General features: G+C 40.3%; 1 protein-coding gene across 1 annotated transcript in view; it reads left to right on the forward strand.

Moving 5' to 3' along the window:
- The window catches only part of LOC108571551 (glutaredoxin domain-containing cysteine-rich protein CG31559-like), a 59,657-nt gene extending 43,147 nt beyond the window's left edge, over positions 1 to 16,510 (forward strand). Inside the window, exons 4-5 of the mRNA XM_017933617.1 lie at positions 10,247 to 10,312; positions 15,975 to 16,510. Coding sequence (XP_017789106.1) covers positions 10,247 to 10,312; positions 15,975 to 16,148 — 240 coding nt within the window. The 3' untranslated portion in view covers positions 16,149 to 16,510. The remainder of the gene's footprint in view (positions 1 to 10,246; positions 10,313 to 15,974) is intronic.
- The last annotated feature ends 281 nt before the right edge of the window (positions 16,511 to 16,791 follow it).

Genomic DNA, 16,791 nt, shown 5'->3' on the forward strand with positions numbered 1-16,791 from the left:
ATTAACACAAATAACTTTCGCCGAGAAGAGAAGAATTCTTAAAAAAGGAGGCTCTAAAAATTTGTCAGAAGATGCGATCGATGGAAAGTTTCGCATTTTCACTTTCAAGCAATCCAAATTTATTCAACATTTTTCAACAGAAAGCTGAAAATCCTTTATCGCCCGATGCGAAAGTGTCCAATTATAATTCAAGTCGAACACACCCTGTTTACCTGAAAAAAGCAAAACTCCTCTCAATTTCAGCCACGTTCCTTCACGTCCGCAATCGTCGCGTCAATTTCACGCGAGAAACACCAAATTTGCTCGCTTCTCTGTACAGGTACGCTGTCGGCCAAAAGTTTCGAATCACCTGCCAATTTACGTCGATACTGAATCCACTGCTAATTCTTTAGAAGACATCAATAGTGAATTATCTCGTTTCGATCGGTTTGAATGGTGAAAGATTTTTTAAAATTTCCAACTTTTTCCTGGAAAAATTGACGTTGTACAGATCAATAGTAAATTGCCTCGTTTCGATTGATTTGAATGGTGAAAAATTCTTAAAAATTGCTAACTTTATTCCTGGAAAAATTGACGATGTTGGGATTAACAATAAATTACCTTATTTCGATCGATTTAAGTGGTAAGAAATTCGTTAGAAAATAATGAAAATTGCCAACCTTTTTTTTGGAAAAATTGACGAGTTGTGTAAGAGAAATCGAGGGCGCCATCGAGACGGGGATTCGGGCGGCCAGCCCGGATGTCCATTGCAATAGGAGCAGGCGATATCGGGCCCGAGGACCGAGCCGCCACGAACATCGGCGACCAACCCTCGAGGCCCTTGGTGACGCCTTTTTGGGAACGGCGGGACAAAGGGGCTCGCTTAGAGAGTCACCGAGTAACGGCTAACCAAGCGAACCCACACTAATAAAGTTTTAACTTCAGATACGCGCCTGGTCATTCTTTTTCCTTACAGTTGTACAGATCGATAGTAAATTATCTCACTTCGATCGATTTGAACGTTGAAAAATTCTTAAAAATTGCTAACATTTTTCTGCAACCTGTATTGCACGGTGATCTTAACCTTCGCGAACTCGCGCAACTTTTCATCGCACAGTGACGTTTCGCACCGATTTTTAAACCATCGGAATACGGTGTTTATACTATATAATTTTACATAATTCATTACAACAAGGAAGGACAGGGTGAGAGCGTCAGTATCACACTTCATATCGAAATAAGTAACCAACTCTTCCATCTAAACTAGATTTATTATAAAACCGTAAGGTGGTGTCCCATGACTTATGGACTGGAATATATAAAATATATGAAAATATAAAATACAACATCCAACATCCATAAAATACAAAATACAAACATCCCCACGTCGATGGTTCACCCCACCCGTTTTACACACACTCTGCATCGTAAACTGCAGGTATACCTTCTGTAAAACACGGAACGGTAAAAGTGGAGAGAAAGGTTAATCTGTTAAGTGGAGGAGACGAATTAAGTCGTCCCTCGAGTCACCCAACTACAGTAAATTCTCTACAAGTGTCAGTCAATTTGGATTCTACAAGTGTCAGTATAGATGGTCCTACGCCTAGGGCTGCGTCATTGCTGCGCCTATGTTATCTCGCTCGCTGTCTTTTACGAGATTTCATAATTTCTTTAATTTTACTTTTTCTCATCTGAAATGTTTTTTAACATGCTGGTGAGATATTTCTGATGAAAATGAGATCAAACACGATATAATTTGAACATTTACTTATTAATACTTATTAAGTAATTAATTTAATGTCGGCCTACCTCTATGTCAAAAAGAAAAAAAATGTAGGGCCGATTCTACAAGTGTCAGTCAAATGTAGGGCCGATTCTACAAGTGTCATTTACTTATTAATACTTATTGAGTAATTAATTTAATGTCGGGGATTCTACAAGTGTCAGTCAAATGTAGGGCCGATTCTACAAGTGTCAGTCAAACGGCAGGCCAATTCTCCAACTGGTAGTCAAACGGTAGGCCGACTCTATGGAATGTAATACAGGGCGTCTGTTTTATCTCAATACAGTGAAATATCTGGCGTGACAGTGAACGTGTTAATAAGTAAATGTTGTTCAAATTATGTCGCGTTTGAAGAAAAATTTCGGGATAAAAAGACGTAAAATTAAAAAAGTTGGTATTTAAATCGCTTGGTTGCCTCTTTTATTCGCTGTCCTCGTCTACGTTCGGCAAACTACAAAGGCGGGCGCGAGGCTCGAAAACGTAGTCCCTGACTCTACAAGTGTCAGGTTTAGCTTTCTTGCGGACTGACACTTGTGGAGAATTTACTGTAATGCGGGGTATTATATAATATCCATTCTCTAACGATGGCGGCTTTGTGCTTTGGGTCGTTGTCCTGCTGGAACATAAAGTTATCTTTGATTCCAAATTTCTCAGCACTTCCAAGTAAATGTTCCTGTGGGTGACGGGAGAATAAACGTACGCGTGCTCGCGCTTGAAATCTTTTACTCAGAAAAGCCAGACGAGATGCCTGGTGTCGCTCGTGCGACTTTCGGCGGTTGACTCCCTTGGCGTCGTCGGTAGAGACCCTGGCTGCCCTCGGAACGGATCTCAAGTGTCTCCCCGCTTTCCGAGGACAGCCATCCTTATCGGCCCGCCGCGACATCGACAGCGACGAAAGACACGTTCGTTGCGTGCGTCTCGCAGTCTGGACTGTGTTTACAATGTGGCGCCGTGCACGCTGCATGGGCTACATCCAACGATCCATGGCACCATCTATAATCTGGATCAGCCATCAACATATCTGCATATTTTCCTACTTTTGTCTACACATATACACCGAGTGCGATAGGTGGACGAACATGTAAGCACAACTTAAATGAATTTAACACAAGGTAGGGGATTAACCAAAAATGTATTAAACTATAGTTCTAAGCGACTGCTAAGTGCTCCGGTGTCCGTCTCGCTCGACGGCTATTTCCAGAGTGTCCTCTCCGCGTCGTATCCCGCGTTGCTCCGAAAAACCGTTGGAGCCCCTCGTTCGACTTTCCGGGGAAAGGGCTTAGTTTATGGTACCCTCAGGTACCCGCGCGTTTTCTCTTCCTGGGCGACAAAGTCCAGGCCACCACTTCGCCGCCGGAATCTCGCATTTCTTACAAACATTTATGCGGCCGGTTGAGAAATTTTGTATTTATCAGCGTCTAGGAAGGTTAAACTTTTAGCAGGTAGTGTATACACCGTAACATCATAGCTCGCCACTGATCATCGCAATTGTCCAATTTTCAAAGGCTCCGTGTTGCAATCGCTGGACATCAACACACACACACAATAGCATCTTCGCTTTCGTTCGATCGCGATAGTCGTCGTAGACACAGCAGATAAGTTAGCCTGCGAAATGTCAGACCGTTCGATCCAAGGCCGCGTGTACCATAGAGAAAGAGAGAAGAAACGATCGAATAGAGAGAAAGAAGGAACGAAAGGTGAAGTCAGTTGCGTTACAAGGCAACACACCGGCAGTTCCTCTGTGTGTGCAAACGAAACGCGCCGCGTTCGAACCGCATTCCTGATCGACCACGCCACGCGATAGCCGCGCTCGATCCTCGATCAACCTCGAAAAATTCCAAAATGGACGATCGCTCACTGTGCGTATTTATTTACTTCAGTTTACTTACTCCCTTCGTGTCGTTGATTCGCACGCGTTCCGTTAACACGTTAAGCGCCGTGTCAGTCACCGGTGACTGACAGTATACTTTTCGTTCGGGCCGCGTCAGTCACTGTTGACTGACGATATACAATTTAAAAAATTATATTCTTCTATCAATAAATTTTAAATAATTTGGAGATCATAAAAGAGTGTACCTAAATATTACTTGTTACCAAAAAAAAATTTTAACGAGTATTATTAAAACACATGCAGTCTTATCGCAACCTCTTACACAGATCTCCGGCCGCCAGCGTATCGGTGAAATCGAATATCGCGGGCTAAACGGAAAGGAAGACAAGACAGGCTTGGCGCTTAACGTGTTAAGTTCGTATATTCGATAGGTTTCGGACCGTTTTTTACGCGCGGTGGCCGTTTTGTCTCGCAACGCGACGCCTGACGGATTAGAAACGCAGATCGTGTTCACGGTGAAAGGCATCAATCGTCGTTCCTCTCGTTTTTTCGTAACACGTTGCGACAGACTCGTGTCCGCGAAACATCGACGCGGTAAAAATTGCCTTCGGTAGTTTCCTCCAAGTATGCTTCTTTCTGGGTATTACAGGTTAGGTTTGCGATTTTTACCTGTGATCCTTGTTAGATTTATCAGTCGGTTAGATATAACAAAAATGAATCTAAGGCCTTACTAGGAAGTATATATTACTTCTGTATACCACCTCTGTTTAGTAAAGAACTAAATGTTTATGATACGCGACAAAAGGCCCTTCGGTCCCAACCGGGGTCGTAGACAATACACCTATCCCCCCATTTACACGGTACTTTATTTACACGATTTCACTTTTACACGGTTTCAATATGAGGAGGTCTATAAAGATTTGATCAAAAACCAAACACAATTGTTAATTACGGATTTCGTTACCAAGGCTCGCCGATCTAAAATTCTTTCCAATTCATCTAACATCGAACTTGAATCGCATCAAGTACTATCGAGTGATGAAAGTGACATCATATACCAACCAGGAGTAAAAGATTAATAGTCTACGAAAGTGATAACAGTAATGAAATTTTTGGTTAAATTTTTTAATTTATACTTCTTGTTTCTATATGTAAAATGAATTACATACATATACCTTTATATTTCTATCATTTTATGAATAGACCGTTATTTTTATGTTTTCTAAGATATATTTAGTTTTGTTTTACGTTGAAATAAATGACTGAATTATGCACATTTTATGCACACGGTTTTCTAAGGAACCTATCTTCAGTGTAAATCGGGGGATAGGTGTATTAGGACGTTGCGTAGGAGCATTCTCAGTCCGTAGACAGTGCTCTTGCCATCAAGTAGAAAAGCGAACCTTCCTTGTGTCTAACAAAAGTTTATAGTTTAAAATAAGGATTATTAATTGTTTAACAACCAATAACTCCCATAATCCAATAATCCTTTGCGGTCGTGTTTTGGTCAGACGTGGATGCTGAGATTCGAGGAGCACTGATAAATACAAAATTCATTCTTTTTCTAAAAATTGTACTTTATATTTTCCTATCGTGTTGTTGCACCCTCGAATATTTTCATTCTTAGTCCTTAGTTTATCTGTATTCACAACTAGTCACCCACTGTCATCATGGACTCTTCACCTTCCATCTCTCCTGCATAGTCACAACCCCAAAGTCCATCTTCCCAGGACCCTTAAATAGCCCTATTTCGCTCAAAAATCTCTGTTAAATAAAGTTCTGTTTCACGCAACAACGATCCCTAAGTGTTTTAACTCAGCGACACCCCAATATCTGCTCCTAGTTTCGCGGAATTGGAGCAAACCGGGCATCACAGTCATCAAAAATCTTCGTCAAATAAAGTTCTGTTTTTACGCACCGACGATCCTGAAGTGTTTCAACTCAGCGACACCCCAATATCTGCTCCTAGTTTCGCGGAATTGGAGCAAACCGGGCATCACAGTGCGATATGAGTCCTTTGATGGCCGAGAGCAGATATAAGGCACGAGACTGCAAAGGTTAATCTCTTTTTTTTTTTCAATTTTACGTAGGAATAAAAATTGTATTTTATATTTCTCTATCGTGTGATATGAGCGCTTTGACCCTCTACCGAGGGTCTGAGTGTCCGAGAGACTCCGCTGATTCTATCTTTTCTGTTTTCTTCCATTCCATTTAGAACTCCACACTTTATTCGATAATGTTCATTAGGAAGATGTGCGATAAAGGTAAATCGGTAAGAAAAGTTGTCAGATATGTAAGAAATGCGAGATTCCGGCGGCGAAGTGGTGGCCTGGACTTTGTCACCCAGGAAGAGAAAACGCGCGGGTACCTGAGGGTACCATAAACTAAGCCCTTTCCCCGGAAAGTCGAACGAGGGGGCTCCAACGGTTTTTCGGAGCAACGCGGGATACGACGCGGAGAGGACACTCTGGAAATAGCCGTCGAGCGAGACGGACGCCGGAAATCTTAAGAAGCGCTTAGAAATACAGAATAAGTTATTTTTGGGATACTGCACTATCCTGACTTTAATTCTTTGTTTTCGAGTGGTGCTTACAGATATGTTCTGTATTTACGTATAAACTAACTGTAAGTTCGGGAGTTACCCCGTTACCGGGCTCTACGTCCCAAAAACGGTGTGTCGACAGTAGAGGGTTAATGGCTGAGAGCAGATGTGAAACATAAGACTGCAAAGGTTAACTCATTCACGACTGAATTTTTTTTTCAATTTTACGTATGAATAAAAATTGTAGGTTTTATATTTTTCTGTCGTGTGGTATGAGTGTTTCGATAACTGAGAGCAGACGTAAGATATAGGGCTGCAAAGGTTAACTCATTCACGACTGAATTCTTTTTTCTTTAAAGTGTCTGTGATGGATATGTGAGAAAATGTGAAACTCCCTGTATTCTTTGAAAAAAGCGGTCTACGGCCATCTGTTTAGTGTCGAAAGGGGAGATTTTCTCGTGGACTGCGAGTAAGCCAGATCAATGGACAGTTTTGGTTGGGACCAGAGAGACATTCTTTATCGCCGTATCGACGACAGCGTGTCAGAAAGAATAAATCACATTTGAAGAGTCTATCTTTATTTCAGAAAAAACGATTTTGGCTAGGGAGAACTTTTATTTTTCATGTATGCAGATATTACAATCCGATGAATTTTCGTTCGAGAGATATATGAGCCGTTCAGTGCACAAATCGATTAACTCCACTTTTTGAAAAATCTGAAATTTAAGTGTCAAAGCACTTGGTATAGTCATAACTTTTTATATTTATAATAATTTCTCGACTTCTCATTTTAATGGAGTTTGCGATTTGTGCACTGAACGGCTCAATTGTCGTTTCGATAATTTTTGTAATATTAGGGTCTGATTCACTTGGGCAGTTAATTGTGTAGATAATTATGCAAACACTTGATTTTGAATTTATTTATAATACATGTATAATATATAATTAATTTTATAGTAATACACAAATTTTTAATACATTGTACCATACTTTTCATATATTTATTATGTTTTTTTACACTCATTATCGGTGCAGGCAATTTTTCGTTTCACAAGTTTGATAAAAGTTCTGAAAAGGAAGGTACATGACAGCTGAGTAGCGTGGCTAAGTAATGTAACAAAATATCCCAGAAATAACACAACTGGGGTGCCGAGAACACCCTCCGTACCTAATTAAAGATTGATGACTCACGGTGGAGAGAGATTGATTACTACACCGTGTTGCAATTTTAACGAGATTATGGTTATGCTGTTAACGTGGATTACTGTATGCTTTAGTGATAAATTTGTCGGTGTTCGTTACTTTCTTAAGGAAAGGATTTCGTGTTAAATAATTGATAAAAAACGACAAGCGTGATTGAAACTTGTAATTCTTCATTTTCGTAGGAACTTTTTATCTAGATAGAAAACACATTTTTTTAAACAAATAAACTGACGTTTGTACGTTTTTTTTTTTTTGTTTCGTCTGTTGTTAGCATAATTTCAACCGGAAACTGTTCGTCCAAGTCGAAACCTTTTATGAGACGAACTTTAGAAATCATTCGCTATCGTTCTAGAGGAACTTTAATTAAAAAAGTCTTCTACTACGTCTTCTGCTCGCTCTTTAAAACACGACGAAAGGAAAAGGAAGGTCGACGGTACAACCTCCAAGGTTGCGTTTCTAATAAATGTCACCAATTCGCATTGAAAAATGCCAATTACCAGAGGAAATTAAATTTCATAGCCAGTCGATATTCCTTGACGGTAAAATATTCGTAGGAAAGGAAGAAAAAAAAAAAGGAACAAGGTATCCTTTAATATACGTTCGTAAAATTCATATTTTTAACTTTTCGTTGGATTGTTTGCGATGAAAAATGAATCTGTTGAAAATTCGTGTATGTGGTAAAAAGTGAGAAATTATCAGCGTCGAGTCACGACAGAAAACCTCAAGAGAAGGTTCTATATCATACCAGTTCTTGTCCCGACACTCTAGTGACGAAATATTTCTACGAACTAACCTAAAAATCGAGATCACGTTTTTACAGTCCACCTCCGCTTTATCTGCCAATTCCTTTCACTGCAAAACCGACGTGTTGCATGCAAACTTGCCATAAAAAAAAAGGAAAAGTGAAACAAGATGAAAAAAAATTGTGAAGTATGAGGTAAGGAGAAATCAGTAGAAATTGTAATTAAGTTAATGAATGAGTAACTACACTTGTTATGAATGTTTTTTGTTATTTAATGTAAATGGTGAAAAATGAAGATTTTCGAAGTCATTTTAAATTGTGGCCGTATGAAGATTAAACGATATAGCATGAACCACAATATAGTGAGACTTGTAAAATTGGTCAGGAATCAAAGTAAAAATGTTTCTTATGTGGAGATAATCGAATTGACAGAAATCCGAGCACGAAGAAATGTTTTGAAGATCATCAATTCGAATCTCGACGTGGAAACCTCTTTTAAAAGACTTGAGAAATTCTCCCTTCCCTACAATTCAAAAGTAAGATTCACTTTCGCGCCACTAGGAAGCAGCACTGTCGTCGAGAACTTTAGAGACACCTGATACTTCGTTGGTCCTCTGGACGCAAAAGTATCGAAATTTTGAAGAGTGTGCGTTCTCGGTTAGCTTTGAAATTTGTGAATTTTTTAATTTTGAGAATCCTCGGCGCAATTTTTGAGCACCAAAGTAGTTTAGTACCTTCAAAAAAAAAAGAAAATTTAGAATGCATTCAAGAGCGAATGTAACGCCACAATGGCCGAACAGTAGTAACTTTAGAAAAATAGATAACCCTTACGAAAAATAAAAGAAAGTTACGACCAGAATCTTCCTTTTCTAAAATTCTAAAAAAATTCCCTCTCCCACAGAAAATATTCCAAACAGTAATTAACATTTACAGATTTTCCACTTTTCCTAACCAAACGATATACCGTTAGTCACACATAAGTGTTCGTTGTTCCATCCTACAGAAACCGAAAACTGAATACAGCACGTACTGCTTTAAGTGCGGCGACATGTATTTCGTTGGTCCTTTGGACGCAAAAATAGCAAAATTTCGAAGAGTGTGCGTTCTCGGTTAGCTTTGAAATTTGTGAATTTTTTAATTTTGAGAATCCACGGCGCAATTTTTGAGGGCCAAAGTGGTTTGGTAGCTTTGAAAGAAAGACAATTCAAAAGTGAGATTCACTTTCGCGCCACTAGGAAGCAGCACTGTCGTCGAGAACTTTAGAGACACCTGATACTTCGTTGGTCCTCTGGACGCAAAAATAGCAAAATTTCGAAGAGTGTGCGTTCTCGTTTAGCTTTGAAATTTGTGAATTTTTTAATTTTGAGAATCCACGGCGCAATTTTTGAGCACCAAAGTAGTTTAGTACCTTCAAAAAAAAAAGAAAATTTAGAATGCATTCAAGAGCGAATGTAACGCCACAATGGCCGAACAGTAGTAACTTTAGAAAAATAGAAAACCCTTACGAAAAATAAAAGAAAGTTACGACCAGAATCTTCCTTTTCTAAAATTCTAAAAAAATTCCCTCTCCCACAGAAAATATTCCAAACAGTAATTAACATTTACAGATTTTCCACTTTTCCTAACCAAACGATATACCGTTAGTCACACATAAGTGTTCGTTGTTCCATCCTACAGAAACCGAAAACTGAATACAGCACGTACTGCTTTAAGTGCGGCGACATCAATCGGTGGTGCATTTCCGAGGATTTAATTTACGACCGTTGGTTGTATCATGGCCCCGTGCTATACCGCTAAACGGTCGGCGATAAAATATCGTGAAATAGGGAAATCGCTTGACAGCAAAACCAAAGTGATTATGGCTGCTGTTAGTCACGTCATAAATATTTTAATGCGATTTCCCTCGTTTATATGACCTTCGGAAGCGGCGCTCTTATAACGCGATCCTCCAACCGATTATGGCGCATTTGAAATTATAATCGACTTATCTCCCGCTGTACATCGCGCGAACACGCGGAACGCGAAACGTACAACCGTAGACGCGGAAAGAAAAAAAACACGGGCGGAATATTTTTTTTTTTTTCGTCACCTTTCGAGTTTTATTTAATATCAGATAGTTAGGAGTTAGGCGGTTCCCCAGTTGTTAAAAGTTCTTTCTTGTTCCAGGGATTTGACACCGTGGAGCGGCTCAACGAATCCGGAGAGCTCAGAGATATGCTTAAGCCTTACCAGGTAATTGCAAGTTACGCTTTTTTAAGCTTCTGTCTACGAGCATGATTGAAGAGTTAAGGAAAAAACGACGAGGATCTATTTTTTCCTATTATATTTGAGGATATGTGGAAGTATTTTTTCTTTTTTTTTTTAATTTTCCTGGAATATTTGTTTAAGCAAAACAGTCAGATTCAAGTGGCACTTTGCTTTTATCTCGAAAAATTTTAAATACCTTGCACGAGATTAACTTAAACGCTGAGAAAAAGGACGAGGGGCCATTTTTTGCTTACTTTTGCCACCCTTGATTATTTTGTTGTTTGCAGAGAATAAAAAATGTGAAGAAAGTATACTATATTTCCAAAATTATTGTATTTTATTTGATTTATTATATTTCTAAATTATTTTCTAAGTTCGAGTGTGAAGGTCATCTCAAGGTCTTGCAAAATTTTGCTAATTTTTAAATGGAATGAATGACCTGCTTTTTTTTTTTTGTTTACCACCAGAAGTGTACTCTTCAATTTATTTCTCGTTGGTTGGCTTGTAACTCGCTGAAATAAACGCCGAGCGTGTATTTTTTCCCCCTTTATTTTTAAATTGACGATACAGAGTTAACGAAGAACGATTAATTTTCACGAAATGAGTATCGATTAGCGAGTGGCGATACAAAGGCTCTTACTGGTGAGCGATTTTTTTTATATAGACTCTGTTATAAATATACGAAAGTTGCAGTATCCTAGAATAGTTATACTCGAGGATATTCTTCTATGTTTCGTTGTAAATTAAATAGAAAATTTCAGCGTTATTATTAGCGTCTTCAGGTTAGAATTGCCTCCGTAATTTAAGCTCGATCTCACTTTAGCAACGCACTGGAACGACCAAATTCATTAACATTACTTTATTTTTTGAAATATAGAAACATTTGTACATCCCAATTTATTTTCCATTAATCATTCTAATTTTGAAGTTCTTTATAAGGTTTACCCAAATATGCCACGAGGAAGAAAATATCCTACATTCAGCTCTGGTTGCTCCAATGCTAAAGGCCACCTATTCCTTCTTACTTAAAATTCAAAAACTTAAAAAACTCGTCTAATTAAGCAACTACCAAACGATAAATCGTCGTCCTAAGAAACACTTATCCATCACTTTCAGTTCGAATAAAAATCACCATACGTCTTCCAGAAAGTCCTTACAGTACCGCAGAAACTTCCACTCAATATTTCTCTCGAACGAAATTTGCCGCCAGAAAAAAAAAAAATACAAGGACTAACATCAGAGAATTTAATATCTCTCACGATCCGTCTTCGACTGACTTTCGTCCAGCCTTCACCGTCGAAAGAATCCAGTTCGTTCGGCTTAGCCATTGCCGGACACACTCGGATTTAGAGAGAACTCTTCTTCTCGGAAGAGAGAACGCCAGGCCTATCGATATTCCTGCCTGCTGAAGAATTATTCGACCCTTGAAGAATTCCGTATCTGTTCTAAGAATTCGCTACGTAACTATGTTCCATGTCTTCGGAATATTTATGCCGCGTGGAAGAATGGAACAAGTTGTGTCGCGGGCATTATACACATAACTGTGCGGCCATAAAGGAACTTGAGCGTGCTTGAAGGCGCTCGCGCGCGCGCGTGCACCGTAATACGTCGCGAACGCAAGGTTGTACAATCCTTTCACTTTTATCCAACGATATCTACCTCTCCACCTTCCTTTTCCATCGCGATCATAAATTTCGACGTCGTGCAATTGAGGTTTACCTTGCAGCAACGAGTAAAGGTCGTTTACACTGTCCTGCAACCTACCACTATCACTTTCCTCGTATTCTTTCCGTGCTGCGAGCCCTACAGGAACACCTCGTGGGCGTCCTTTGGATTTATACCAGTGCAAGGACACCGTTCTTACCGAGGTTCGTTTTATAAATCAATTGGGCAAGTCATTTTTTGGATAAAAATGTGCATTGGAATAAGTATTTATTGCGGAGGGCTCGGGAGTTTGCCCTTGGAAAGATTGCGGGTCTGATTGAGTCGTACGCCCGTGAGGTCATCTTTTTTTAACATAATTATAGAAATATCGTCAGGGTAACATTGAAGAATCGGATCATATAAAATTGCGTGGCGGAAGATTCGGGCGAGGCAAGTGAAATGCCCTTTTGCCCTTGCTTGCCCCTGTGCTGCCCCGCGGGCAAACTTCTGAGCACTACACAGTATGCACTGTGCAGAGCTGAGAATTTTGCGTGCGGAAGGAATGCGAGTCTGATTAAATTATGTTTTCATAGGTCCACCTTCTCTAATACAATCGTAAAAATAGAGCATTGTTGGCCGAACGCGATAACATCGACGAATCGAATGATGTAGCACCGCGTAGCGAAAGATTCGAGAGTTGCGGGCGAAATGCCCTTTTTTGCCCGTGTGCCGCCCTGCGGGCAAACTCCTGAGCACTGCGCAGTACATACTTACTGTGCAGAGCTGAAAAGATGTTTCGCGGAAGAAATGCGGGTTTGATTGAGTTACATTTCCATAAGGCCACCTTCTCCAACACAATCGTAAAAATAGAGCACACTTATCCTCACATAGCAGAAGATTCGGGCGGGGCAAGTGAATTGCCCTTCCTGCCCTTGCTTGCCCCTGAGCCGCCCCGCGGGCAAACTCCTGAGCACCGCACAGTACTTACTTCTGTGATTGATCTCAGAGATTTTCACGATAGTTGCTCTCGAGAGTACTCTCAGACTGTGTATCCAACTCTCTGCCTGCACTCTCAATACAGTGGACTCTACTAAAATTGACTCTCGAGAGCAACTCTCTACAATTTTACCCTAAGACTAGGTTTAACGTTCGTAATTCGTGAAAGGAAACTGTATTTCTCATTGGCTAGATGTTGAATTTTGTAGATCTTCTAGATTATAACGAAAGTAGTAGATTTGAATGAAATACTTCGCTTTACAACTAAATACATTCATTTGCGGGTGATGGAGTGCAAAATTTTCAATTAATACAAAAATTAAGAGCATTATCCTGTTTAGATTTTCCAGTTAATTTTTATAAAAAGTATAAATTCCAAGAATGTAATTCTCACAAACAATCGAGCATAGAATTACACTTCGCATAATCGAAAGACGCACGTAACAGCAATAAACTCGAAGAGAAAATCTGAGATCATCGTGACACCGATTCACGAGAAAAGCACAGTAAGAAGTATTTTTTCTCGACTTCGAACGAAAGTTAATTACCGACTCGTTTAGCGTGTTGGAGAGATTCGTAATTAAACGACGCCCACAACGTACGCTCCCCCCTCCTCGTATCTTTACGCAATACTTGCATAATGTATCATCGCTATTCTAATCTTCCATCGATAAACGCACAGTTTATGCATGCAATATATACGTAGTGCCTATTTCATTAACACGTTGAATACCAAGCGCGTCTTGTCATCTACGCCGTGGTAGAACTGCAGGTAAAGAAGCATCGAGTATTACGTCGATATTGTATTCTATCCAACCCATTGTTCGCTGGAATTTTATTGAATTCGAAAAATATAGATTCCGGCTGTTTTCCATAACAATAGATGTTGAATACTAGTGTCGTTTTTGTTGCGTGTCTACACTCTTTTCTTTCGTCAAATCTCTGTATTTTACTACTGAATTGAAAAAGGACATGGCGAACAATTTTTCTCAATAATTAAAAAACAAATGTATAATTCTTCTCAATAATTAAAAAATAAACAGATAAATCTTCTCAGCAATTAAAAAATAAATGGATAGTTCTTCTATTCTTTTTAATAATTTTCAAAAATAAATGAACTTTCTATTTTTCACTCTAAAAATTGTCTTCCTTACTTCATTGCTTCAATGGTATTTTCCTTGGTCCATTCCTTGAATACTTAAGAACGTAACACGTCGATCGACCATTGAACAGCACATTAGTCAAGCATAAAAAAGGTCCGACGTTGAATCATGTTTCGACACCACGAACGTCAAACTCGAGGAAGTTAACACAAACAATTTCATTTCCCACATTCCTCCTGGAGCCTGACGTACCTACGTTTCTTTTCTTTTTTTTCACAAAGAATGCAATTGAAAATGAGTAAAAGTGAAAGCAGGATTGTGCAACATGGTCGAACACGCGTTGAAGACTAATGTAGGAACGAGAATCGTCACGGTTGTTTTATAATCGTTAAACGACAGTGTCCGGCAGTCATATTCAAAGAGGGCATTAGGTTCGTCTCTAAGACTTCCGGAATTATGTTCGGCACATTCATAGTGTTGATTCCGTGATCAGATTCTTCTAGAACATTCGGTATCGTGATGACGTTGGATCATCGGTTACTGGTACTATGCAGAACTGAGAAATTTGCGGGCACAAGAGGTACAGGTTTAATTGGGTCATATCTCCACAGGCCCACCTTCTCTAACACAATCGTAGAAACTGGGCACGCGTATTATTATTATTAACTCGGGTTGAAATTTCGTACAAAATTAGTACCGCCATTACTAACGCCTAGAAATCGAAACCCAAGAGAAAAAATCCCTTACGTCAGTTGGGGTTCAAGTCCCGCTTGGGCGCCCTCGGCAGAGGTTCGGATAGAGAGTGGATAACCATGAGTCGAATGGAGGAATAGGCGGAAGCTTGGGAACTTTGGATGCTTGAAAGGGTGGCTTACACTAGTGTCATTATTGAAATGATAACATTGACGAATCGATTATTTAAAATTGCGAGGCGAAAGTTAAAAGGCGCGAGCGAAGTGCCCTTCTTGCCCCTGTGCCGCCCCGCGGGCAAGCTCCTGCGCACCGCACAGTAGTGTCGTCGCGTTAGCTGGCCGGGATTTCCCCTCCAGTCCTTGTCTAAGCTAAACAAGGACCTCGATATTTCTTGTATCTGTGTCTCGCTCGTGCTCAATGGAGAAGAAACATCTGGGATTCCCTAGAACACTATTTATATACTTGCCTTGATAGCTGACCAGATTTGGTCTCGAGCCGCGGTCAGCTAACGCGGCAGCACTGTACTTCGCTTGCCCCTGGTGTTATTCCGTGCGCTAATTTCTCAGCTCCGCACAGTACCGGCTTTTTCGTAAACAACAGTAGAGCGTTGGACTCTTGGGCACGGAACAATAACAAATGCGACTTCGTTCACGCTGAATCCATCGCTTATGAGCGAAGGTGACATGCTCGAATGTTCTTGAGAACCAGATCAAGGTTCCTACAAAGAAGTTGATGCTGCCAAGTAGAGGTTCAGTTTATGATTAAAAATGGTAACCTCTTACTTCATCCTAGTTCCAGCAAATGTGAATATGATGTATTTCGCGGATGGACCATACGGGATGGTTAGGCCGATTAAACACAAAATTCTTATTATTACCGCAATTTATTTTATGAATTTCTCAGACACAAACAAGTGGCTTCCTGGCTTCATACTCGGGTTTGAGCGGACCCAGGCACCGCTATGCAAGCGGTCACATTACCCTTGAAAATAAACCTTAACTAACCAACGACGAGTTAACTCGTCTTCCTCGATAAACAAGCTATCACTTCCACACCCCCCATCAAACCCCTCCAAATGAAATAAAAACAAGCAAACAACTTTGGAAAAAAAATTCGAAACCTCGTAGGAACACTGAAATCCATTCACAAACCTCAACCACCTTACGAAGAAAACGATCACTCAGTCCCCCTATTATTTTTCTACGTTTCAGAGCGAGGACGCGTGCACGGTTTGCTTATTCTGCGGCGGTTACCAATGGCAGCTGTGCCCGATTTGCAACGGCAGCAAGAGGTCCGTGCATCGCAACGACTTCACCGCGGAATTCGTCGCGCTGAAGTGCGCGAAATGCGACGTGAACGGTTTGATCCGCTGTCCACATTGCTGAGGCTCCCGCGCGGATCCTGTTGGTCTCGCGTGGAGGTAAAAAGGACGCGCACGTGCTCGAAACGACACCGTCGTCCCCGGTACCAATGGCCTTACAACACAGGCACACACGCGCCTCCTCCTATTTAAGACTATAAGGTGCTACGAGAAGTATATCGCATGTTAAACACGTTACGGAGAGGTAGACACGCTGTCGCGTCGCTGGCAAACCCAGACGGATCTATCGTTTCGTTTCGGGCGTGCAAGCGTTGCCTCGACTCGAATTTTCTTTCTTTGTTTTTTTTCTTGGATTTTTTTTTTCGTTTCATAAGAAGAAGCAACGTCTCTTGGTGGTTTTCACGAGAGACGAATTGTTGGGAAGCTAGGCACGCTCGATTCGTTGAATATCGAGAGCACGATACGCAGACGCTGATCGCGTGAACTGTAAAATATCGACTAATAAAGCTTATCTATTGTTTTGTAATATGCAATCGGTGGAGTTTGACGAGGTGTTTCTTTATTTGTTGCCCTGTCTTCTCCTTCTCCTGTGAATTTTCCAGGGAATTTTGGGCGAACTTGGGAGGTTTGCGCGGGAAATATCTTGAGGAATCTACAGGGTGGTTTATTTCACTTGGATAATTCAATTATTTTTGTTATTAAACGAT

The sequence above is a fragment of the Habropoda laboriosa genome, unplaced genomic scaffold (genome assembly GCF_001263275.1).
Source record: "Habropoda laboriosa isolate 0110345459 unplaced genomic scaffold, ASM126327v1 scaffold40, whole genome shotgun sequence".
NCBI classification, from domain to species: Eukaryota; Metazoa; Arthropoda; class Insecta; order Hymenoptera; family Apidae; genus Habropoda; species Habropoda laboriosa.